The sequence below is a fragment of the Chaetodon trifascialis genome, chromosome 2 (assembly GCF_039877785.1).
Source record: "Chaetodon trifascialis isolate fChaTrf1 chromosome 2, fChaTrf1.hap1, whole genome shotgun sequence".
Lineage (NCBI taxonomy): Eukaryota > Metazoa > Chordata > Actinopteri > Chaetodontiformes > Chaetodontidae > Chaetodon > Chaetodon trifascialis.
The window spans coordinates 20749564-20776912 of NC_092057.1; the positions used below are offsets into that span (position 1 = coordinate 20749564).

General features: G+C 41.2%; 1 protein-coding gene across 1 annotated transcript; it reads right to left on the reverse strand.

Moving 5' to 3' along the window:
- Nucleotides 1–9773: 9773 nt before the first annotated feature.
- On the reverse strand, nt 9774–24551 carry slc25a10b (solute carrier family 25 member 10b). Its single transcript, XM_070976084.1, has 11 exons — nt 23968–24551; nt 15931–16050; nt 14643–14757; nt 14438–14486; nt 14255–14296; nt 14124–14167; nt 13965–14035; nt 12777–12869; nt 12601–12678; nt 12431–12487; nt 9774–12137 (listed from the first exon to the last, which is right to left on the reverse strand). Exons 1-11 carry the CDS (start codon nt 24055–24057, stop codon nt 12036–12038), a joined length of 861 nt encoding a protein of 286 aa, XP_070832185.1. The 5' UTR covers nt 24058–24551; the 3' UTR covers nt 9774–12035.
- Between the last annotated feature and the right edge of the window lie 2798 nt (nt 24552–27349).

Sequence of the window (27349 nt, forward strand, 5' to 3'; positions counted from 1 at the left end):
GAAGCAGTCTGCGCGCTCCGCTGTTGGTGCTCTGCGCTCCTGACTTCTGTCAAACCGATCACAGTATAGAGAGCGACTTCCGGTGGAAAGTTTCAAAATATAACCCAAGAGGGTGAAAGAGTTGCAGCATCTGTAGACGAGTCAAAGTCAAACTCAGTCTAAGTATGTGTGTTAAAGCCTATTAAGCCTTCCCTGCCATACAAATAGCCTATATAAATATATAGAAATACATAAACATAAACAAAATTAAAACTGAAACTTTCAGTATTCCTTTAGGGAAGCCAGGCAGTGGCATTGACAAAAACCAGCCAACACAAACTAGAGTATACTGTGCATGATTATTTTGTGATTTTGGGCCACGTAAATAGAACTGAAATCACGTTGAACGTACCAAAGAGACTGTATGTGAATAACTGTTTGAAAAAGTAGCAGAAGGACTGTAAACAAGTAGCTGTAGTACTTTAGTAGTAATGAATGAAAACACCTTCATCTATATAATGAGAATATGTCATTAGTGTGAATGTTCGCTTAGTTTAGTTGAACTGAAAAAGCCTACAACATAAACACTGAAGTGTTACAGCATTCTTATTGTTGTTGTAGCTCATGTATAATGAAGGGAACAGTAACAGTAAAGATATATTACAACCCTCACTACTGAGCACAAAGCAGAACAGAGCCAACAGATGCTGAACAGATTAGTCAAGAACACAGGGATGTGTAAACGCTGCAGCTGAGCGCGTGCCTGCTGTTGAGACCTGTGGAGACCAGGAAGAGATTAATTTGTCCCAAAGCAGTATCAATTCTCTTTGAAGGGGTAGGTTTTCCTTCTTTTCTGTAAATATCATAGCATGATGTCATCCTAGAAAACCTAAAACCAGATGGAGGTAGAAAAACTGATGCTTGTCTATGAAATTGGTCTTTAATTAAAGAAGCTAATCACAAATCAATCATCATACTGTCATGATCATGTACACCTGTGTCTTTTGTACCATTGTGCTTTTGTGCCTTTATTTTTAATTGTAATTGTTTCAACTTCCGGTGAGGTTATTCCTGAATGTGATTAGCTTTACACAGGTTGGTGCCTGGCCAGTGGTCCTGATTGAATGTGAATATTTTTCCTGTCTGACTCATGGCAGCCAGTGCTGGACTCCACACAGTCTAAAGGAATTTTATGGGAAATGATAATACTGTAGGCTTCTATTCTGAATATTTCTTGAAGTATTTAATATGAAACGCTCCTTAACACACAAGGAGGGGAAAAATGCAGAGGTGGAACAAGGAGGAGGATCAGGGGTCATTGAAAGGTTACTCTCAGGTAGGTGAGGGCTGCAGTGAGAAACAGGTAGGCGGAATCAGGAAAACAGTAACAGGCAGAGTAACACGAGCAGCGTGAACGGTTCCAATGTTATGACAGCTTAGAAGATTTGGTGAGTGCCATAATGTCATGTGAAGATACATGCTGACATTAAGGCTGCAGCTATTTGTCCTGTTAATTGAACAGCTGTCCCCTGTATGGAGGTCCAGGAACGCAAATGTAAAAATAAATTATTCATTAAAATATAACTGTGATTTATCCTTTGTTTATGTTCGATGTATAACACAAATCATCTTACTGCTGTAAAATTTATTTCCAAGTATAAAACTGGTATAATTAAATAAAAAAGTAGAAATTGTGCGATTTATTTTGATTTTCATTCAAATTAGTTGACAGTGCTCTACATTAACTTCAAAGAATAAAAGCAAACCAGACGTTTTAATTTAGATTGGAAGATTTTTGCTCATATATGATGAAAATAAAATGGCAGTTTGTGTTTTCATTTGAATAAAGGTGTGACTGAAATGCACCAATCAGAGGACATGATTCCCCTGACTGGGTTTCTCGCCAAAGTTCATATCAGCCAAGTGTAAGAAATCATTTTTGTTTGACTTTCATTAAACATAACGAATGCACAAGATTCAATGTCAAGTTCATATTTAATAACACTGAATGAGGCTGCATTTTATATACATGTGTCGGTGTTAGGGCCTGCTCGTGTGCATGCTGCCTCACTGGCACAGCGTTCTCCATTTAGAATACTCAACACAGCCAGAGTTAATGATACACCAGGGCTTTTCCTGCGAAGGCCAGGAAAAATATCCATTAAGCAGCTTTACTTTGATAGTTAGTGTAGAAGAAATGTTTCATTGTACTAACAGTGAATTACACAGTATGTGTTGTTGGACATCAATCTAGCTCATTAATCTGAAGCTGCAGCTAATTTAAAAAAAAAAAAAAACTCACAGTCAACCTTTAATGATTAATGATTTAATCTAATTTCCAAAACAATTTCCTCGTGTAGCATCAGTTTCAAATGAAATATTAGGCTGATGACAGCGCTGAAGCCTGAAAGTCAAGTGAGGCCTGTGTCACAAAGCCAACAGGCTGATAAAGCCATGAGACTCATGAGGGAAACAATACTGGAGACTCTGTTTGTTATTTATTCTCTGACTATGATCCCATGACTTTCAGCTCTTCACACTGGCTGTATGCCTCAGTATCATAGGATGCTCAGCCAACAGAAAAGGGAAAATAAGGTTACATACAGGGATGTCAAGATTAAAAGGAAATCATTCAGTCAAATAGATCATGAGCTTTTTATTTTTTCTGTTTTTGTGCTGTAAAGTAATAAGGCAAAATGAAAACGACAGTTCAGCTTCTATCTTATCACATTTGAAAATGTTAATGTCATTGTTTTCTCACACATGATGTACATAAGAATGAAAAATAGAAAATTTGACAGAATTATTTCATTTTGTACTTGCAGTCTTTGACTTTCATACAGACAGAAATGAACTGTCATCGTACAGGCACACAGATGACATTCACTCCTTACTCCCCAGATATTAGACCTGTTCATCGCATAAAACTGGCATCAGTCTTCACCTTGCATCTTGCATTTATTTACATGCTACATATTTTCTCTTTATTTTAAAAATAACAATGCCATAAGTCATTTTCTCATCTGTTGTTATTCTGACAGAGGAGCTGTGTTCATTTCGTATTTTGTTTATCCCCTATGAATTTCCATTTGTATGGCACTCCGTATTAACAACAAGACACACAGTGATGCATCATTGCACAGACATATTTAACTCGAGCTGTGCGCTTCATAATTAGCAGCATAACCTCACTGATCAGCAGTAATCTGATTCTAGTTAAAGTCTTAATGGTGGCAGAGGGGAAGGTGGTGGCAGTATGTTGCCATCAGTGATGGTGACCGGGGGGGAATTTCCTCCTTGTGGATTTGTGGATTAACACATAGGGCAGTAGAAGGATGCAGGAAAAAATGAATGCATTAGAACCACAAGGCAAAGCATGACAGGAATAATGAATGAAGCAATGGAGGAGAGCGAGTGAAGCCGTGTTCCTGAGTGAACCCTTTGGAAAAGAATATTGGAAATCGAAAATATCTGGAAATTGATCTGACCTGTGAGGAGTCTGAAGCAGGAGGCTTGACTCCAACTTGTCAGTTTCCATAGTTTCCATGTCTTTCCTTTGCCACTTACAGCAGCTTTGACTGAGAAACATGAGCAGGGAGACATACTGAAGCTGCACTGAACAATTATTATGCAAACTGTGCTCAAGTCATCTTTTACACTTTGCAGATTTCACATTTTGGTCATGTTCACCTTAGAAACTAGTGTTTATCAAGGTGATTCATTTAAAGCCTGTCTGAGGGTCTGACAGCTCAGGTACGTCGTGTGAAAACCCACAATTTTCTTTTTCAGACTTTGTTTATGTATGGAGAGGCGTGATCAACCCGGATCAGGCTTAAACACCTTGGGCAGAACAACATCTATAAAAAACATGTTGCTAATATAGCACCATAATCACCATTCAAAAAAGGTGTGACTAACGAGGCATCTTTGCATTAAGCAGGACCTTATGCTGACAAGGCCATCATGGCCGCCACGGCCTTTGACTAGGAATCGCAAAAAGCTTCTGGATTCTGTCAGATAGCTGTGGGTCTTTTTTTTTTTTTTTTTTTTTTTTTGCCGCGACCTGGAGATGTATATGAGCATCCATTAATCTGACGTCTGGTTCAGCATTCTCAGATGAAATTGGATCTCAGTTTAGATGCCGAATGCTCTCAGTGCAGGGCATTATTGGTTTTCTGCCTTTGCCTCACTCACTGTCATGTTGCAGGTGGTCTTTATGAAAAATACAATTCAATATCAGAGTGGCCTCTGAGTTTGAGCCGCTGCAGCCATTCAGCATTTTCACATTTTAAAGGTTAAAAAGGACGTCATGTGAAACATTGCTATGTAACCAATATTTTAAATCTACAGCCTGGATGATAATTAATATATAGCTGTATGTGTATTATAATTAATATATTTCAGTATAGAATAATTAATAAGGTTCTGAGTTGAGTTTTGAATGCAGAACTTCTATTTGTGTTCTCTGTGGATTTGTCTCAGAGCGGCTTTCAAATATTGATATATTTCATGCTGGCTCCATCACATTTTAACAAAGTTCAGCAATTATGGACACAAAGAAAATATGCAGTAAGTTACATATTTACATATGACAAGTTACATATGACATTCCTAAAACCCTTAATGAAACAAGGACACACTCATAAATAGGAATTAGGTTTAGAAAAAGATCATGGTTACTGTTGCATACGTGATGTAACTTAAGTGCGTTACATAACTTTACACAGCAATTAGAATATGATGAGAAAAGAGGGTGACGTGCAGATACTGTGCAGGCTTTTTTACATCCATTACGATCACTGCATTACTCATTACCCTAATAACCACAACAGATGCATGTGTTTACTTGTTGATTCAGTTATTTGTGCATGCATGACAATGGATGGTGTTAAAGGGGTGGGGGGGGCTGCATATGTACAGAGCCCAAATCTATGTGCTAATCCACTTGTTTCATAGTTTCATGATGTTGCCAAGCAGGTCCAATTAAGTGTGAATCATTGCGTGTGTGTATGCAAATGATCTGTGCTTGTCTTTTCAGCTGGTGTATTTTTTCCTCATCTCCTTGCATTTCTAAGACCCATGTTTTAATAACAATCTGCAACTCCACATTTCCCCAAACACACCACAACTTTCTGTCACACAGACAATAAGAAAATTGGAGGAAAGGAATGCAGAGAAACAACATCATGAAGTTACTGATTGAAGCTTCACAGACACGCATCATGTCAGCTACACTCAAGACAGAAACCTTAGTGGAGACAGATGACATTCATAGATCAGGCCTCAATAGCCTCTCACACACAGCTACAGACATGCCTGTCCATATATAAAAAACACCCACAAAGCTTTAAATTCATCAGTTCTCCCAGTGCCCAATCCTCTCTGATGCTGTCACTCGCCCACACCTATAGCACACTAATTCACCACCAACACCATCACACGCACGCACTGAATTAAATGTGTCTCACAAGAGAAGACAGGTAATTACACCACACAGAGCCAATTCGTCTCTGAGCCCTTGACAGTTGTTTTTGATTTGGTGACAGGAGAGCCATCAGTGTGTGAGGTTGGGTCAAGAGGGATTATCTCCCACGTCACCCAGCACAAAGCTTGATTTTTATCTTAACCCCACTGAATGGAGGGGAACTCATTCTGATGCACGCTAACATCGCAGTCCTGTTTGTGCCTGTTATTTTGTTTTCTTCCTTTCCATGTGTCATTTTCTGGACCACCTACTTCCTAAACACTGTAACAAGGGTCACACATGGCAGCAATGTGTGATTGTTTCCTTGTGAATGGTGTATGTCAGGCCTGTATCTTAAAAAGATGTCGAGGGCAACAATGTGTTACACAAAAGGCTTTATACACCTTTTTCACTGTGCACTAGTTCTCTCAAAGACCCGTAAGCAGAGCCTGATGTGTAAAATGAGTGCAGTCTGTGCAGTTATTTTTTATCGACCTGCCTTTTTCAAGTGCAGCAAAAAAAAAAATGCATCAAGGTGTGTGTGTGTGTGTGTGTGTGTGTGTGTGTGTGTGTGTGTGTGTGTGTGTGTGTGTGTGTGTGTGTGTGTGTGTGTGTGTGTGAGACTTTTGCTCTTTTAAAGCCTTTGTTGAACTCAGTCATTCTACAAAGTCCATTTTATCTCCAGCTAAACACACAAGATTGGCTGTGTATTAATGCTGACCTGTTTCACTCAGACCGGTATTGACTGTGACAGATGAGCGGCAGCTGACCAGTTAGACAGAAATCAGGTTCATCATACTTTAAGTATTAAAAACAATCCAGTGCAAGAATTTCTTTTTAAGTAGATGTGTTGGGAAATAAAGTCATGACAAGGTAACCATGGGTGGCTGGTAGCGAAAGAAGAGGAAATGTCTGATCAACAGTTCTGAACATGAATGGTGTCGGGAAACATATCTCCACTGGCATTTGTTTAGCATCGATCTTTTTATCCTGCTTCAGCTGTTCTCTTTATTTGTCTTCAGTCGTGACATTTTTTCCACATTGTGTCTCATTATCAAAGCTCCTTTCCTCTAATCCTCAGCACACACCTGCTTTAAGTGTGTGCGCTAATCTGACCAATCATAACAGAGGAAACTATTTCACCTTATTTTTAAGTAATAATTCAAGTTCTCATATTACACATTTGTTATCAAATGTGTTAACTTTACTGTTAGCCCACCTTCACCCTGCCCCCAGGGTTTCATCGTGACCTCAGTTCCTGCTTTTTCTCCATGAACCGCTCCACTTGAACTGTAGATGTGACTGCTGCAGCTGCAGGGAAACACAGTTAGTATGAGCAGCTGTAAAATGTCAGCTAAAAGATCATTTTAAGCTTCTTATTTTACATAAAATCAGCACAATTCATTCATTCATTTATTCATTGGAGTTTGTATTTTAATCAAAGATACTCAGAGATATTGAGGTCAAGGAACTGACCATTCATAGCAAAGGGTTATCCAGTTGGATTTAACCAAAAGCTCTCAGCTCCTTAAAGGAGCTCTAATCCGAGCAGCTATGAGCATTCTGCAGCTGAACTGATCCCCTTCATGCTCATGGCTCTGAGAGGCTGTTCTTCAGTCCAGCAGTGCTCTGAGCTGAATGCTTAAGTCAGCTTGTTGATGTTAACAGGTATGTTTTCTTATGTTTATTAGCTCCAAACACAAAGTATAGCTGTATAGTGTTTGGTCATTACTTTTTTCAGTACAATTTTTACCTGTTGATGACGTTAGATGAAAGGTTGGAGATTATAATATTATACAGTTCATTCTTAGGTGATCACGAATGTGTGATCCAAATTTTATGACAATCCATGCAATAGCTATTTCAATCAATAGTTGTTGGGATATTTTAGTCTGGTCCAAAGCAAACCAACAGACTGCCACTGCCACCCCTACAGCTATGCATGGCTGAAAATACCCTGAAGAGGAGGTTGGGCAACAACAACAAACAATGTTGGAAAAGTGAATCAGCTGAATAATTAGGCAACAAGTTAGAATATCTGCACTGTACACCTGCATGAACATGATGTTACCAGCCACACAGCCATGAAGAAGCCAGTGATCGAGAAGCATACTGGAAACAGCTGTTGCCAGTCAGCCAATACAAGCCTGAACTAACACTCAGCTTCATTTCTGCGGCACATATTTAGTCAAAGTTTGCTTTGAGAAAGTTTGTGTTATTTTATGCTGCAGGTAGGAGGTATAGTTGTCTTGAGAATTAACTTTAAAGACACCTTGCACCAGATTTTTTTTATACCCACTGACAATACACAACTTGTTTTAACAACATGGATGGAAATGTTCCACTGGTAAGGTGATTCAGTGTTGTGGACACTGACACATTATAAAAGGGATTTTTTCTCTCTTGCTTTCTTAAAAGAGAATTATCAGCAGAGAATATAAATGGACAAGCTTATTCTGAACTGAAGTATTTTGCTATGCATTGAGAACCTGTCCCATTTCTTTGCTGTTGCATGATTTGCTTTGGTATTTTCTTATCCCACAGGGGAATGTTTCTGTCATCTACTTACTTACAAGGAAAAACAGCAATACTGCACATTGTACGCAAATCTCAAGTCAGAAAGCACAGTGTCAGGACATCATATATGTCCCTCGGCTGTGCACACATCGCACTCCTGACGACTGCATATAAGCAGAATCCATCCATGCAAAAGGCTCGCAAATTCCCACATACATATGATGGTAGAGGTGACTGGTCACAGTCATTAATGCTTTGCATGTGATGGATAGTAATAATAAAGGAATGGACAGCAATGTTCATCTAGGCAGAAGAAGAGTCATGCATTCATCATTACAGCTGAAAATTAACACTGAACTGTGGACGTCCTGCTACGTGGTGCAGGCTGGGAGGCCATAATTCTGTAGAGATCTTAGCCCTGTGGACTGTGAAAGACAGGTGGAGCAAATATTTAAATATGTCCTTGTTCTGATGAGGGTAAATCTCCTTGAGCTTAAATCAGAGGTCTCAACACCATCCTCAAGGCACAAAGCCTTTCTAAACCATCAACAAAAAATGAGGGTCATGAAACTCTTGACGGCAGGCATGTCGGCAGAAAACAATACAACCCAGCCAACAGTCAGCAGCAGTCATACAGTCCAAACAATCAAAAATGACAGCAAAGCTCAGTCAACGCATCGAAAAATGAATACTGTTGATTTGAGGTGTGAATGAGTAGAATATTAATATACAACTACAACTACACAGATGTCATTTCTCCAATTAGATGATTTACCAAGTGCCTTAAGTGCACAAACAAAATGTTTTTTAGTGCACAGAAAAGAGGTTTCCAAGGTCCTTAAAGGTCCAGTGTGTAGAATTTAGTGACATCTAGTGGTGAGGTTGCAGATTTCAACCAACTGAGTAAATGTTTTTGTTTGTTTGTTTTTGTAGGTTTTTTGTTAGATGCCTTTAATAAGGTCTGTGAATAACATGATCTTTCATGTTTAGTTCCATGACATAATGCCAGTAAATACCCCACTCATGCATTCAATGCTTTTATGTTATTTACTTCTTCATTTCAGAAATCATAAAAGTGGTGTTCATTTGTGGAGATTATCCTACTGAACAAAACTTGGAGGCTTCCTAAATCTATTTCCACAATAATCCAAAATCTAGTGGAAACATCCCATTGGCTTTTTTGTCACAGTAACCAGGGTGACACCAGCGTCTGCAATGACCTACAAAACTATGTCATCAATGCAGCCATTTATGCCCCTCGCCTCACCATCCTTTATATTGACCACTAAAAACATGAAAGGCTCTCTCTGGAGCCAATGTTTGGTTTGTCCGCTCTAGAAACGTGGCAGAGCAACATGGTGGACTCTGTGGAAGAGAATCCGCTCGCTCTGTAGATATAAAGGGCTCATTCAAAGGTATCAAAGACAGGATTCTTATTTTCAGGTGATGATACATCAATGAATTTATGAATATTCATTTCAGTGAATGTTTCCATGACACACACTTGAACCCTGATTTCTGCTCAGTGTCTGTGGAGGTGCCACCATGTGGTTCTTTTTCCCCCCCTCATATCGCACAGAAGCAGCATAACGATTGAGTCTACACTCGCTGCAGCACCTGTGCCAATCAATCCATCCACTGACCTGGTCTATCCATTGACGTGGGGGCATCCTGGGTCAGAGAGATGTTGATTGGCTTGGACTGAACTATCCATCACCCTACGCAATTGTGCATTCAGCGCACAGGGCGGGCTGGTGCTGGCCGCACTGCATTACCAAAGCAGACGGTCAAAGAGCACAAAACTCATGTTTTTACATTAGTATTTTAATTCAAAATTCATTAGTTAGTGATCTACAAAATACCAAATTCACACACCCAGAACTGTGAGTCCCTCCAGTTTCATTTCTGTGCATATGAATAAAGTTTAGGGTTAACATTACTTACTATGGCTGATCTATAGTATCTCACATTATTGAGGAACACTTGAACATAAGAACATGCAGTTGTACACAGTCATTGTCTGAGGTTGCTCTGAGTTTGTGGCTCTCTCTTTCTATAAATGGACCCTTTGATGAAGGCGTAGGGCTTAACAGGATGCTAAAGAGAGGCTCATTCAGGCTCACACACTACTATACTGCCCCCTGGGGGACACACGCTGTAAGGCAACATGAGTTGACAAAGTCTCTGTCAATCGAGCAGGCACAGGACAGAATATGTATTCACTTAAACATCAAACTTATCATTAGACTGACAAGAGTCACAAAACATTACAAATCTCCCTCAACTGGAACCATTGACATTGTTAATTCTGACCATGTGAAAACAAAAATGTTTTAGAACATGTTTTTGTATGCAGCATGAGTTTCTACGCAGCAGGTTAGTCTGTCAGTAAAGTGCCTTAAGAAACAAAGTAGCATCCTGAGTCATAAAGTCTGACACGCACTCAGCTCAATGAGACAGTAAGAACTTCAATAGATCAAGTGGTCATACAGAGTTTCACTGGGACTGGAAACCTAAAAGAGCCACTGCTAAAACGTACCTTCAACATTTGACAACGTCAGCTCTCTGTGCTTCACAGTTTCCCCCCAAACTTCCTCCCTGTGCTAAAAGCACGGGACAAAAAAAGCTTGGTCCTGTTCTCTGAACGCCTCGAGAGTGAAATGATGGCAGAGGATTGGAATGAAGTAAAGGAGAATCAGGTAAAAGTTAAAGACTTGCTAGAAATTCTTTCCAATTCTAAAACATTAATTCAGCGACGAAAGGGCAAAAACAAATCAGCAGATAAATTTGGGGTGCACCACATTTGGTCCCCACTGATGGGAATGATAACGGTTTAATTGCATAAGTATATAAGATGAGAGCAGCCGCGCTTGCCATTGTGTTTTTAATGCCGTTACCTCGAGATCACAAGTAAACTATTGTGTTTTCTGAGCACACAACATCCTGTTCAGTTAGCTACGCCATAAATTTGTTGCTAAACGTCAGGGGGTCACCGTCCACAGGTGTCTGTCGGCTGTGTGGAGATGCTGTGGAAGTCATGATGTATAGTGGGACAGGGATAGTCTCACTGCCAGCCACATGGCCTTAATAATGAGTTAATAGTCTCTGCCATTATAATAGGCTTTATCTGAGCAGCTGCTGGCTGACAGAGAGACAAGAAATTTATCTCATTATCGGGAGAGATCTGCCTTTTGTTTTCTGGAGATAACAAGATAAATGAAGGTGTTACCATGAGAAAATGAGCTCTGTTATCTCACAACAATTAACTTGTGATCCCGAGATAATGGCAATAAAAACAGTAACTGCCACCACAGCCCTTCTTGTCTTACGCACGTTAACAGTTTGTTCAGTCATGTTTAAGTAATGTCTTCTGGGAAAGAATGGCACTGATGACAAGGCTACACTGTGTTCGTTAATGTTTTCTACTTCTGCCAAATCATGAACTCTGTCCTGGCTAACAGGACGCAAGTGTTGTGGAGGACTAATAAGGAAACACATTCCTGGCACAAACTTTGTACACCACAATCAACAGTAGTTCTACATTGGTGGGGGGTCCGAAGGCGCTACGCAGCACTGCTTAATCAGGCTTAAGTAATGCCGAGATTAAAAAAGAAATCACAAAATCTGATCTGGAATTAGTTGCAGTCACCATTTAATCTGTCGTCGACATGACAGATTCATTGCTCCTTAACTCAAAATTAATACTTAATCTCAATACGTGTCATCCTGTCACGTAACTCACCCATGGCCTACCTGATTGGACAACCACATTAAACATCTGCCAGAGCAAACTGTGACCTCCTCTCTAAACCTGGCGGGTCATTCTAGTGAGCCCACCGCAGCACCTTTATTTTCACCGCTCCTTCCAGAAGTTGCTGTTCATAATAATCAGAATAATTTTGCTTCTAGTCGTGAGATAGAGGTAGAGCAAAAGGGGAGGGATAACATGTACAAGCACATGATAAATGCACAGGAGTCCCTTTCTTCCCTTATGGTCTAGAAAATGCCGAGGGCAGAGCGATGGCGGGGTGTTGTGTTGGTGGGTGGCTGAAGAGCGGCCGGTCACAGAGCGTGTTCAGGAGATGATGAGAATGCCGAAGTATTTCTTGAGCTGCTCGAGGAAGATGAAGGTGAGCACTGTGTGAGGGATCAAGCGGATCCCTGCGGGGACGAGACCCTGCAATAAAAGATTTGGCATTAGATTAGCATGTGGAGGTTTCTCCCTTTACATCGTTCGCTGCAACGCTTCTACGCTTAATAAGTGTAAACCGTAAAACCGCCATAGTAAATGTAGGTAATTGATTGTATTTGACAGAGCACCTGCATGTCTTTTACATCAAGTACAACTTTCGGTGGCACAAGTCATGTGATTTACACAAGTTTTTAAGCTGGGCTACAGCTAACCAGCAGTTTCTTCCAGTGGACGCTTCTTTGGTAGCCTCTTATTAAATGTGGTACAAAATGTTTCACCTTATAAAACGCCAGTGGACCCAGCTTAGCAGTTTCTCTCAAGCAATGTGACACCCCCTGAGAAGAGAGACACACTGGGTGAGAGCGAACACTGGAAAACAAAGATGACGGATAAGCAGGAACAGAGGAGTTAAAGGCTCAGAGGAAACAATGAAGAGGGATCCACTCACGGTGTACTCTCCCTTTGAGTTCATCAGCCTCGTCTTTAGTACGTCCAGAGGTTGACACAAGAATGTGGCACAGCCTCCCTGCAGAGGAACAGTTCATCACTTCACAAAGGAGCCCTGTAAACTTCACACCCACTCAATCAGGCTTCCAGGGCACACAAATAAAACCTGATACTTACAGCAATGAAGCTGGACAGAAAGTGTGTGAGTATGTTATCTCCCATCATGCCTGTTCCCAAGACCAGCTGCTTTGCCTGGTCATAACACGCCAACTACAGGTGGGGAAAAATGAGTGCAGATGGAAAACATCAGTGACATCTGAGAGGCAACAAAACGAAGAACCTGTTTTCTTCTTTTCACTAATGAAGCTGGTCGATCTGGGTTCTATCCAGCAAAATGTGGCCTCAATGTGAAGCTTATTAAAAAGTTTACTGCATGAAAGAATGAGTGCAGTTGGGAGTTAAAAGCTGGAGTGATATTTGTCATGTACAACTCATGTTTATTTGTTTGGCAGAAGGCAGAAGGAACATCAACTTTCAAAGCGTCATATTTTTTACTGTCAGTATTTTTCTCCTCCTGGAGGTCATTACAGAGAACACACTGGCAGAAGTGCATGACTGATATTGTCACATTTTCTTGTTTTTATAAACAATAAAAGAGATAAAGAGATGAACGGACTTTGGGATATCATGCATGCTGCGGCTGCATGTTGATGTACAGAAGCAAAAACACTTACTACTTTCTAACACGTGGACCAATCAGGGGACATTTGACCACAACTGTTTCCTCGTACTTAAACTGTAGTGTGTAAAGTTTGTCACCATAAAATCTGAGTATAAATATGCACAATATGTTAAGACTGACTGGACGCGAACAGTCGTGTCAGTGCTATAGTCTGAAGTCGGTTTCCTGTGGATATGCTCGCCAACATAGACTTTAGAAAAGGGAAGTGAGGCTGTGGTCGTATGGCTATTAATGCATAATGCAGTATGCTTTGTGGTCATCTAGGATATTGATTTAGCACTGATGAATAAATGTACATAATTTAATTTAACTCAATCGAATTCCAAGGACTTATTAAAAGACTTACAGATGGATTCTGAATTTGATATGACTAATAATGTTTGAATGTATTTAAGAGGAAAAATTGATCTGAATTGTGAATGTGTTAGCTCAGGTAGAATAAAGTACATCACAGAAATAAAGAAACGGACGTTGCTCTTCAGTGATCTGAGAATCCCTCAGGTCTATTTGACATTTGCAGGCATTTAAAAGCACGTTTTCAGTTACAAATGTTGTACCTGTGATGGCAAAAACAAAGGTTCCTGATGATAAATATCAGCCTATCACGTCGCAGTGTGACTTACCTGTCCCACAGTGACCATCGCTCCCCTGCTGGAGGCCATGGTGGCTCCTGAGAACAGTCTCCTCACGCCCTCTGTGGGACAGGACACAGGTAAGAGGTCAGACATGAAGCCACCCTGCGTGTTACATGAAGTTAAAAACATTACCCTGCTTGGATTTACCTTCTCTGAAGACTCTGAAGAGCCCGTCAATGGCATGTTTGTAGCTGAAAGACAAAAAAAAGAACATTCAGGGTTAAATTACAACGAGATTTCGAACATCTAAGCGGATAATTTTAAGTTACAACACTCACTTTCTCCTCAGTTCCGGTGGTAGTTTCATGTCATTCTGCATCCTAGAAGCAACAACAGTTCAGATCCTTTGAAACCACAACTTGCTATGCTCACACCTGAAAAAAACCTAACCACAGCCTATTCAGAATTATTGGAGCAGTGAATACGTTCATGAGAATTTGAGTATTGTCAGAGCACGTTACCTGACATTCACCAAGTCTGCCGGCGTGCCAACAAACCCACCAGTGAAACCTGATGGCAGAGAAATCTTGTTGGGACACGATCCAGTATGGGTGACACAGCAAGTGTGTGTGAGAAAGAGAGGGGGACAGGCAGAATGTTGCGTGCGTGCGTGCGTGCGTGCGTGCGTGCGTGCGTGCGTGCGTGCGTGCGTGCGTGTTTTCCTACCTCCGAAGGCTCCCAGCATGACCTTCTGGTAAAAGGGCATGGGGCCCTGGCTTGTGCTGCCCATCATGTCCCTCACTGTCTCATAGATGGCAAATCTGGTGAGGGAATAGGACATCTGAGAGGAGAGGAGAGGAGAGGAGAGGAGAGGAGAGGAGAGGAGAGGAGAGGAGAAGAGAAGAGAGGAGAGGAGAGGAGAGGAGAGGAGAGGAGAAGAGAGGAGAGGAGAGGAGAGGAGAGGAGAGGAGAGGAGAGGAGAGGAGAGGAGAGGAGAGGAGAGGAGTTAGAAACAGAATGAGTCAAGCAGAGGGCCAGGAGGAGCCTCTGGCAACACAACCACTCATCTAAAAAATATCAGTTTTGATGATTTAAAGTCCCTGAGCAGAGAGTAAACAGGATGCAGTGTTTACAGGATAAAATGGATCCTGCTTTTCATCATCATCCAGTGTTTCAAACTTTTCTTTTGCCCTCTAATCTTATTATCTGCAGATCTGCCGCAGACTGCCACCCTCCTCTGCTTTATATAACTATTCATAGCAGGCACAAACGTGAAGTCAGTATTACCACATGACGTGTTTGAAGAGCACACCTGCTGTTACAGAAAATGAACCCAAGAAGCTGTTCTAATGTGGTCAGTCTCCTCCTCTGACCGGAACAATGCTGGTGCCATCAATGCATTATGTTTGACTCAGACTTCATTTCAGTGAGAGCAACAACTGAGACACAAAGAAAAGTGGAGACTTTTTTTTCCTGTCACTTCTCAAAACTTCTCTTTTTCAAAAAAAAAAACTTTTATCACTGCTGCTTTTATTACTGCTGGCACACTGTTTTATTACCAACATATCTTATCTTTTTCGATTTCTTGTATGCTATGCAAATAATACTAAACCATAAATGATGTCTACAGTACCTAGTTAATGATCTAGAGGCAGGCTGCTGGCTGCAGGGAGCTTGCATTAATGTTAATGTGGTCAAACTAAGAAGAGGGATAAACCGTTTGATGTTGTGCTGATGAAACCGTTCTGTCTACACGGAGTCTGATACTGAATCCAAGACTACTGTAAACTTTATGGTTATTGGCTCCATTCTTAATCGTGTGTGTTCTCAGCCAGTCTTTAGCTCTGCATCAGTATTATCATCTGTTTCAGTAGGGTTTTATCTGCATCTCAGTTTTATTGCTACTGTCTTGGCCACCTTACAGCAGACGTTTCCTCCCTCAGTGGTTTATCTGGTTAAAAAGAAAATATACATGACAAGCTAATGAACACAACAACACACAAAAGCTCAATACCTGTCTGCAAAGAGAGGCAGAGAGGCCATTGTAGAGAGCCAGCACCCCATCGTTCTTCACCACATGAATGGCCATACCAACCATCCTCTTCTTCACCTCCTGCTGTGTCTGCAGGTGCACCTGGAAAGACAGTCATGTGTTAGCTTTGGCGTCAGGACAGAACACAGACACAACTAATCGACACACACAGACACACACAGACACACATGATCCTGTTGGGGCTGACGCAGCAATGTTTTCTTTTGGTTCCCTCTTGCTGGATAACTTAGACACCAGCTCACATGCAACTAAATGTGTCACCTCTTAAAGAGATACTTTAAGAGAAGAGCATTACACTTCCAGAAAATTGAGGAGCTTGTGAAAGACGAATGAAAGACAGAGTGGCCCAAATCTAATCAGCAGCGGCACCCTGACTTTTAGTATTCAGTACAAGCTGAGCTAAAAAAAACATCCTGCACTTCACACACACTTGTCTGACACTGTGTCTGACACTCCAGTGTCAGATGCATTAAAATGTCGACCTGATGATGGCGCTAGTTGAAAAGTCAACCCAAGTTTGAGTAAAGTGGATGAGCTGCAGGGACAAATGTGCTTCAGTAAAGTTAATGCTCTTTGGCAGAGTTTGGAGGCCCAACAGGCGGCTTTCACATGACCACATTCGGACAGAGACAGTGTTATGCAGGCAAGCTGTGTGGCCAGCGAGCTGATAGCTAAAAGCTGAAACTTCATTAAGAGGGAGAGTCTCGAACACTACGAACACTGGAGGAAGTCAAATTGAAAAGCTGTGGAAATTCCAACTGGTAAGTGTTTTGGAGCTGGCTGGTACGCGGTGTAAAACCCCTTTAGGTATTTGAAGAGAGGTTTCAGGAAATGAAAACTAAACAAAAGGAGATGAACACATACGTTATGTGGAGCCGGCTGATGCACCTGACAACACATAACCAGGGTGGGGAAACTAACTTATTAAAATGGAATTATCTACCAGCTACTGACAGATAACTGCTCAAATTCACCAGCCAAACAACAGAAAATCATGCCGTTGTGTCTGAAATCTATCAACCACTTTAATATTTTAGCAGCATTTGGCTGGTGCTCATTTCACTCCCTGCCTACAACATGAAACCACTGAGCTGCAAAGCAACCAGGAGCTCCAAGTAATACCACAACCTCGCTCTGCTTGAGTTCTGGAAACTGTACGGATGTCCTAAGGATTTTCCTGTTCTGAGGACACATGACTGAAGGTCACATCTGTCTGGGACAACCTGCAACTGTGAGCAGTCCTTTTCAAAACTGACTCAGTTCTGCTCAAGACTGGAGGAAAAACCTGAAAAATAAGCTGCAAGTAGTATCATTATCACTATCATTTCACATGAGATGCCCGCAGTTCCAGCCAGTCCTCGAAGTGGCCCTCCATGGATGTTACAGAATTGAAACGGCCCTTTAAGAAAAAGGCCTGGTGGAGCTAGAGGTAGAGTCAGGGGGTCGCCAGAGTCATTAGGATACTTTCTCTGGAGAACGTGAATGTGTGTACAAACTTTCATGTCAATGCATCCAACAGTTGTGACATTTCACCAGCCAACCAAACGAGGTCAAACTGTCCAATTCCAAATGACAAAAGCCTCGACACCATGTGACAGCTACAGCAGCTTAGAAAACAGACATAATGGGCACCGAATTGATAAATTCACGGATTATCGGACCACAAATGAGAGAAAAACGAGTGTTTGTGGTAACTTAGAACTGAATCCAAGACTACTACGACCCGATGGGTTGATAAGCTAAAAGATTTTCCTTTTAGGTGAGGTCAGACAAATGTTGTACAGCAACTCTGTTGTATCAGTATGAGTCAACAACAGAGCAGCTTATCTGATGGTGTAATGGATATCTGGTTAACACAAAGGAGGAAATCAATACAACATGACGAGGCAATCTTTGCCATGTGATGAGTGTGTTTGGTCAAGCCCTGCTTCCCTGCTGACACCCACATTCACATTTCCTCCCCTCTAAATTACAGGTCAGTCCTGCTGTTTACAGAATGTGGTAAGTGTCGAGCATTATGAAGCCATCCTCCTTTTTGTTGCTGCAAAGTCACCAACAATAAAGCAAACTTTGAGTGCTCTTGTGTAGGGCTGGGCGATATAGCTGAAAACTCTATTGCGATATAAGTGTTTTATATTGGTCGATATCGATAATTATTGATATTTTTTAGGACCTATTTAAAATAAGGACCGGGAGAAAAATACATTCAATTTAAACATTTTTATTTTAAATTGAACCTTCCTCTGATTATAATCCCCTCAGCTATCAAGGCAGAAAGGAAAGGAAATGTCAACACAACCATGGAAAACACTCAAATAATAAATGTAAAACAGTGTAAAAATGTAAACAGAGAGAAACCTGAGAACTTTTTTCCTGCAGGTTTAGTGCAGGAAGTTCACAAGCTGATTCACCTTCTGCTGAATAAAATGTTTTCAAATATGTGCAGTGTTTTGGAAACATAGCAGAAATTTGACATCTGTAACATACAAACAAACAAACAAACATGATAGACAGCACAGTAAGACTGACTGAACTATAAAACCAGCCTTGACATATGAACAACTTTAGTCACTGTTCTTACCCTAAACATACATGAACTATTCAATTAAATTTTTATTGCAAGTGTGTTTAAGAAAAAAAAAAAAAAAAAGCACGCGTAAGAGATGTTTATAACCTGGCTTCTCCTCAGTGCTCAGTAGAAGCATGTCTTTAGCTATATGATATGCCGCTGCCTCCGTTACGTCTTCGTGCCTTTTAGATGATTTGTCATCAGGCACTGAAGCAGATACCTCTGCATGGTGGTCTGCTGCTTGTGCGGTGGTGCTGCGGTTGGCGGACGTTAGCGAATACGGCTGCGCTCCAAAGAGTGAGCGCGGCTAAGGTGGTTAAATAAGTCTGTGGTATGACCGGTCTTAGTGGGGATGAAAGTCTTGCATAAATTACAGACCACATTGGTCTGACTACGGTCCGACTTATAAAATCCAAAAAACTCCGTACTGGCGAGCTGACTTTCCCTGTTTTATCGACAATTTCTTCGCACGCTGCAGCGCTCACTTTCTATTTCTCATCCTACTCCTCGCGGAGCAACAAACACGTGACAATGACACGGCGCAACCGAACATGATACTGTTACATGATTGGCGTGTTAGCGTGTCTCTCTCACTGATTAGCGATCACTCCCTACGTTGCTCGGTTACCTGAGAGCGAGTGCCTTTGTTCATGCAACCAACCTCGCTTCGCAACGTTTCTTCCGACGAAGAAAAAAAATTATCGAATGTTTTATCGAACGCATTCAAGACTCATCACAGCTCAAAACATGTTAAACAGGATGAGCTGCAGGGAAAAATGGGCTTCAGTAAAGTTAACGCTCTTTGGTTGAGTTTGGAAGCCCAACAAGCAGCTTTCACAAGACCACATTTGGACTCTCTGTCCACGTTATACAGAAGTTGTGTGACGAGCGAGCTAATAGCCAAAAAGCTGAACCTTCATTCGTGAAGGAGTGCCTTGTTGCTGCTGAGGAGCTGCGAACACTGGAGGAAGTCAAATTGAAAAGCTGTGGAAATTCCAACTGGGAAGTTCTATAAGAACAAACGCCTGTTCTGACAACTGAATGTGTTGGCTGTAAAAGCCCTTCGGGTATTTGAAGAGAGGTTTGAGGAAATGTAAACAAAAGGAAGTGCACATATATGTAATGTTTTAAGAACTCTTCATGAACATGTCTCACTCGTCAGCAGCAGCTCAGCTTGGAAACAAACCGCGTGCTCACTGTCGTTGAGCAATTGCAATAACATCGTTCAACTGATGCGTTTTGGACCATCCGAGATTATATTACGCAAGGGTGAAAAGCAACTGTGGGCTTTAGGCTGCACAGTGAGACATGACACATTTATTATCATTGTTTATCAGCAGAATCCTCTTGTGCTGATTAAATCTTTGGGCTGGGCGATATGGCTGAAAACTCTATTGCGATATAAGTGTTTTAGATTGGTCGATATCGATAATTATTGATATTTTTTATGACCGATTTAAAATAAGGACCGGGAGAAAAATACATTCAATTTAAACATTTTTATTTTAAATTGAACCTTCCTCTGATTATAATCCCCTCAGCTATCAAGGCAGAAAGGAAAGGAAATGTCAACACAACCATGGAAAACACTCAAATAATAAATGTTTTAAAAAAAAGTGTAAAAATGTAAACAGAGAGAAACCTGAGAACTTTTTTCTGCAGGTTTAGTGCAGAAAGTTCACAAACTGATTCAACTTCTGCTGAATAAAATGTTTTCAGATATGTGCAGTGTTTTGTAAACATACAACAGAAACTGAGGTGGACTTGACTGAACTATAAAACCAGCCTAGACATATGAACAACTTTAGTCACTCTTCTTACTCTAAACATACATGAACTATTCAATTATATTTTTATTGCAAGTGTGTTTAAGAAAAAAAAAAGTACGTGTAAGAGATGTTTATAACCTGGCTTCTCCTCAGTGCTCAGTGAAGCATGTCTTTAGCTATATGATATGCCGCTGCCTCCGTTATGTCTTCGTGCCTTTTAGATGATTTGTCATCAGGCACTGAAGCAGATACCTCTGCATGGTGGTCAGCTGCTTGTGCGGTGGTGCTGTGGTTGTAGATGTTATTGGACGTTGGCGAATACGGCTGCGCTCCAAAGAGTGAGCGCGGCTAAGGTGGTTAAATAAGTTTGTGGTATTACCGGTCTTGGTGGGGACGACAGTCTTGCATAAGTTACAGAGCACATTGGTCTGACTACGGTCCTACTTATAAAATCCAAAAAACTCCGTACTGGCGAGCTGACTTTCCCTGTTTTATCGACAATTTCTTTGCTCGCTGCAGCGCTCACTTTCTATTTCTCATCTCACTCCTCGCGGAGCATCACACACGAGACAACGAGATGGCGCAACCGAACATGATAATGTTACATGATTGGCGTGTTAGCGTGTCTCTCTCACTGATTAGCGATTACTCCCTACGTTGCTCGGTTACCTGAGAGCAAGTGCCTTTGTTCATGCAACCAACCTCGCTTCTCAATTTCAGGTTTCTTCCGACGAAGAAAAAAAAATTATCGAATGTTTTATCGAACGCATTTTATATTGATATTGATAACGTGTCTATCGCGAGACATATCGCTATCGTTTTTATCGCCCAGCCCTATTAAATCTCTAATGCTAATAGCATTTTACAAATCGCTGTTGCCAAAATGGTCAAAATCTGAATGACCTGTAATAAAAATTAACAAAATTAGCAACTTCATTTTTGTTTAAAACGGACTAAAAGCCTGGTCTCATATAACAGCAGAGCACAGATCACTGCTTTGAACATCACACTTATTTTCTATGCAATTTTTCCGATATTTGCCTCGTGATATTTACTGTTAAAATGAAAAGTGTCCATACTGCACTGAGATGAACAATGGCTCATTCAGGATGCTAATACTGAACTATGTCATGTTGCCGTTTATCCTTCCCTCATTTTGTATATGATTCAAGGCTTTGTTTCTCAAGCAGTGATGGGAGAAGTTGTGAAATACACCAAGCTTGTGACACAGAAATGGGTGCAATAGCAGTTGAAATTCACTCAACGGTACAAAACAAATAAATATGAACGACAGCTACGACGGTGCTACCTCCAGCTTTCATCGCAAACTCATAAGCTGTCCTTGAAATTTATGGAACCACCCATTACCATCACATCCAACACTAGCGACACTCCTCACCTGACTGCAGCTTCAGCAGTTTGACTGATACAAGACCACATGACTATGCAGAACACAGTTTGTAAGTATCTGAACAGTGACACGTTCTTTTGTTCTGCTGGCTCTGCACTCCAGCACAACGGATCTTTGGAGAAACAAAGACTATGAGGTTCAAGAACTGACTCCATACAAACACTTGCATGCATACTAAGTCAGAACTTGTAGTCTTGTCACTGTCCTTCTGTATTTTCAAAAAGGAGCTAGAGGTCACTCTCTAGACACTCTCAAAGCAGAAATTAAACTTAACCCAATAGTTATTAATTAATTTCAAATCCAATCTGCTGGAGTACAGAGTACAACAGAACATGTGTTATGGTTCAAGTACTTATGGCTTGCATCACACCCACACCTCATGGTCACTTATGAGTAATGTGGTCATTATCATAAAATAGCTCAATGTGCAAGATAGTGAACTACAAAGTGAGCTACCGAGAAACAGAATGCAATACGGCTGTGCTCAACCCAACCGACTCAAACATTCATGGACCACATCCCAACATAAGGCAAGAAATTGTCTTTTGTCATCCTGAGCAGCACTGAGAAGCTTTTAGCCAGCCAAGAAGAGAAACCATTCACCAGCACTAGAGCTGGAATCAGGATCCAGTGGATGTGAAAACAGGCTCACTCCACTGTCAGCTAAACTGCTGACACTGGGGATGGATTTGTTTTTATTCTGCATTAGTCAAATTATGACAATAAGCTTTGGCAACTTTAGAAGACAGATATCTGTTCTCAGTGAAGGACGCTTCCTGCTCAGACAGGTCGTTCATGGTGGTAATATCTCCTAAAAGGATTCTACTTTCTTTTTTCTTTTACAACTGAAAAGATACTATCAAAACCAGAACAGACACCTATTGTGTCTGGGATTGGGAATCCAGGAGAGAAACTATTACATTTTGCAGATTATTGAAGACCCCCACACTCACTCTAGCGTCTTACATGAAAAACACCTTGCAGGTCTTAGTGGTTCTTCAAAGAATTCCCACCTGTTGACCCACATCATCTGGATATTGAGTCCTCATAAAAGGCAAACACTGGAAGAGCTGCTCACCTTAAACCAGTAACAACACTTATGAAAAGGTTTCAGGTCATTGGGTCTTTTTGTTGTTAATCTGAAGGGAGAGATGTAGAAAATACTGATAAGAACACACTTTTGTTAATTGTACTGCATAAGTGATTAGTTGTTTCCATATGCCAAAATATTGCATAGTAATATTGCAATACTGCAAGCAGAGCTGTACTACCGCTGCAGGGATAGACGTGATGTGCATAGTACATGAAAAAGAAAGAACAGTAAGAAACTCATGCAGACTGAAGCAACTTCAGTCTTACGAGACTATAATTTCATATGGCATCACCAGCTAACACGCAATTCGGGCAGAACTGAAGGCCTGAGTTTTACTGCAATGTGGCGATTACTGGCGCTGTCTGCATAATTACACACTGCATGACTTCCTGAGCACCAGTTAGTGTAATCAGGTCATGTGCTGCTGTTTCCAGCACAACCAAATAAGAGAGGTACAAGAAAAGTGAGGAAGGATTTGGGCATTGGGTAGAGATGCATTGATCGACTGCTGTGTGCAGCGCAGAGAGGCAAAGATTAACAAGAATGGACATGTATGAACACAGTGAGAGACACACACACACACACACACACGCACACGCACGCACACACACACACACACACACACACACACACACACACACACACACACACACACACACACCTCTGCTGTCAGGCATGATGGGCTGCTTACTAAGAGGAAAAAACCTTGTCCCTCTGGCCAGTGAGGTCTTACAATGACCATGTCATATTTATCTCACGCAATCTAACTATTCCATGTCAAACTCAGGTCACATTGTGCCATTCTGTGAACCTTAAAATGAATCCTACAATGACTTTCGTTCACAAATAATTGTAGTCTAACCAAGCCTCGCGTGCCCCATCCTGTGCCCTAAATCTGCACGTACAGAGACACATTCCTGTGATGCCATGGAAGACATGTGATACCCCCGAGTTTGACATGGCCATGACAAGCTCGCTACAGTTGTAGCACGCGCACAAAGACATCTTACAGACATACAGTAATTCGATGACTGGCCATGAGTTTAGTGACAGCGTGTCTTGTTTGACTCCTGCTGGAAACAGCTGTGGCCTGGTGTTAAGGCCTGCGCTCCGCTACACACCAGCGGAGGGTTACACTGACTTCGGCCCCCCTCACCTTGATGAGATCCAGAGGATGCGTGCAGCAGGCGGCTCCGCAGGACGCCAGCCCTCCGAAATACCACCGCGACATCCGTTTCTCGGTCATGGCTCCGTACTCTGCGGCGGTCCGATGCAGCTATAGCGGTGACTTCCTTCCTTCCCTCCTCCCAGTGCGCCTTGACACGCTGTCCGCCTGCTCTGTCGGCTTCCAGGCCTGCAGGTTGCAGCTGGCAGTGGCTTGTGCTCTACAGAGAGCGAGTAACCTCGTTAATCTTCAAACATTTCGATAAGCGACTGCGCCACGAACCGGTGGAGGACTTTGGGCTCCAGCTGCATCGCGCACACTCGCGCCAGATAGCCTGAGTGTATGCATGTAACAGCGTGTGTATGTGCGCGCGCACTGTCTACCGTGTATCGTCCACGATGTGCAATAGGACGCAGCTGAGGACAGAGGAGAAGAGCGCAGCCAATTGCCACAGTGCAAGGCGGAACTGCCTACCCGCCCCGGGCACCCAGATCCAAAGGTCCACAGCGGGGTATGAGAATGCTAAAGCCCCGAACAGCTCACGCTCACACAGACCACGTTCACCACTGCGAACTGTCCTCTGGCTTCTTAAAGTGGTACGCACCCTTTCTGCAGCTGTACAGGCCACACAGTCCGCCTGTCTCTTTAAGAGGACAATAGTCGACTTTCCCAACCGGGCAGAAACTTCAGTCTGTTTAGCATGGGAAAAAAAAAAGAAGTTTTGGCATGGTTGAGCGTAACGTGTCTGTTCGTGTGAAAGTTTTTACAAGGCTCACACACACGCACACACACCGGGGTTGTTACAGCGAGTTAACAATGTCGTGTAATCAAGTCTGCAGGGTTTTAAGTAAGGACATAAAGGTTTTTGTAAATAAATCAATTGTGTCATTAGGAAAGTAAGATTAAAGGACAGATTTAAGACACGGTACAAAAATAACCCTACTTTTTCAAGATTATTTGAAGAAAGTTTAAAAAAAAATCATTACTGTTATGGATCAATAGCCTATAAAAGAGGTCAGCAATTATTTTATTATTTTCTCAGATTTATAAAATGTTATGAAATTTGCATAGGCCTGTTATATTGTTACCTTCTCTAGATATCTGGAAAATCATGAAGACTTTTTGATGCAAACTATGGAATTACATGAACTTCATCTTTTATTGGGGTGCCAAACATTATTGTTGGAGGGCTCCATTTGGCCCATGGACACTGAAGTCTCGGTTTGTGACGTCATCATGTGGGCAACAGTTAAGTTAAAACTCTTGCAGATCAGTCATCATCATTTTTTTTTAGCTTGTTAATACCTCAGTTTTGTGTTAGTCAATCTATTTTTTGATAGATGTTAGCTTAGCATCAAGAAACAGTCTCAGATACTATTAAGTTATCAAGATACACAGCCATCATATTTGAAGTTTTTTACTCTTTCAAAAATGGAACATGATGTCTGAAAGTACTTAAAGTTGCATGTTTTCAAGTGCACCATCTTTTTCACCTTATTCTGATTTATGAGCACGAATGGCTTGAATGGGCGGGTTGCTGCCCCCTGTGTTCAGCAGTGGAATAACACCCATCACAGCAGTTTGGTCTTCATCAGCCACTTTCTTCCTGTTGTTTTTTTTAACTGGATTTTTCTTAGGTGAGGCACAGGGTTTTATCTTTAGGGTTAAGATGATATTAGAGGGATGGCAAGAACTAAGAGGTGAGAAATTGCTTTGTAATCAATATATATATTGTCTCAGTTTATCTAGAAAAGGAGGAAGACCATCCACACAATAGAAATATACTTGTAATGTTTAACTTACAAAAGCCTTGAACAGGAAAACAAACAGACTTTGTTCATTTCTAAGCAAGAGGAGCTTTTAGTACAGTCCAGAGAGCCACAGGTCGTAGCATGTAGTCCGTTATGACCTTAAAACAAGATTAAATCTGTTGCCTGAAGACAAGACTACATGGAGACACTGTTACATATCTGTTATATCTGTTCCTTTACTTGGCTGACTGTTGGCACAATGCTGAGTCAGTTAAACCCTGACCTTAATCACAATTACAAACATGCAACATTGGTGGGTCATGTTGTTAAATTTTGAAAGATGTGTCCTATGAGGCAACTCACAGGTCTCTTTAGAGGCCACATCAGCTATGGCCATAGGGCATATGAAAAGAAATAAAAATGCAATGTGTTTTAGCAGAGAGTGAAACAGTCATAATATCAAACACTTTATGACAGGAAAACAGAGAAACAGGCTGAAAAAAAAAAACTGCAAACTGGCACTCAAACTGATGGTCCCCATATTGGTATCCATGTATCCATTGCAAATTTAATTCAAATACAGTGTTTACATCATCTTGTCCACTACCTGTATAGTACAGACACAATCATTGTTGCAATGGGTCTTAGAATATGTGGCAGTTCATGCAGGAGAGTGCATCATTCGCTCAGTGTTTACTGCCCCCTAGTGTATTATGTCTGACATCACCACTCCTTGAGGTTAAGTAATGGTTTGGGGTCTGGGACTGCTGGCCGTTTAAGTTAATATGTGATTTGGAGTGAGTGTGCAGGCCTTGCTGATTTCCATTAGCCTTCCACCCACTTGTATCTCATATGTTTATTTTATTGTTTTTACTCATTCCAGCAAGGTGAACGTCTGCCAGCAAATACATCTCTGATAGATGATGTGTGTGATCTATGTGTGATTTATACTGTAGTCCCTGAAAAAAAGACAGGCGGTAATTAAGAAATGATATTTATTCTGCACATATACACACAGTCATTCCATCACAGGGGGCTGACACACACACACACACACACACACACACACACACACACACACACACACACACACACACACACACACACACACACATATATATTAAAAAGACACAGTTGTAGTGGAATGCAAACATGTATATTTATTGTGCATAAGCAGTTATAAATTATACAAAAGACACTAAATACAAAATGTAAATGTGCAAAATGTAAAGTCACACCGATGTACTGAATAGTGTATATTATGTTATCAAATCAGCTGTGAGGTGGCTAAGCTAAAAGCTAGATGAAGTGAGCGCCCAAAGAATACTTTTCTATAAATACTAACATAAAATCAGAGAGCACAAGATAAAAAAATTAAATCATTTTGTTTTGATCAGCAACACATTTTGTTTTGTTAAACTAAATGAACAAAATCACTACAACTGGATATGATAGTACATAATTATTACTTACTACTTACTATTACTTACTATTTCTCATATGTAGGCAAACAAAACAAGCTCAAAAAATTGGATAAGAGGGCTGTTTAAACTGACATCAATCAAAAGGTACAGTAAAAACACCTATTATAGAACCACAGTAAAAAATAAATGCAAACAAGA

Coding starts and splice junctions, on each gene's coding strand:
- slc25a10b (XM_070976084.1), bottom strand. CDS start 24,057: ATGACCGAGAAACGGATGTCGCGGTGGTATTTCGGAGGGCTGGCGTCC. Junction 16,051..23,967: donor ATCCTCTGGATCTCATCAAG/GTGAGGGGGGCC, acceptor CTGTCTTTCCAG/GTGCACCTGCAGACACAGCA. Junction 14,758..15,930: donor CTGCCTCTCTTTGCAGACAG/GTATTGAGCTTT, acceptor CTCTCCTCTCAG/ATGTCCTATTCCCTCACCAG.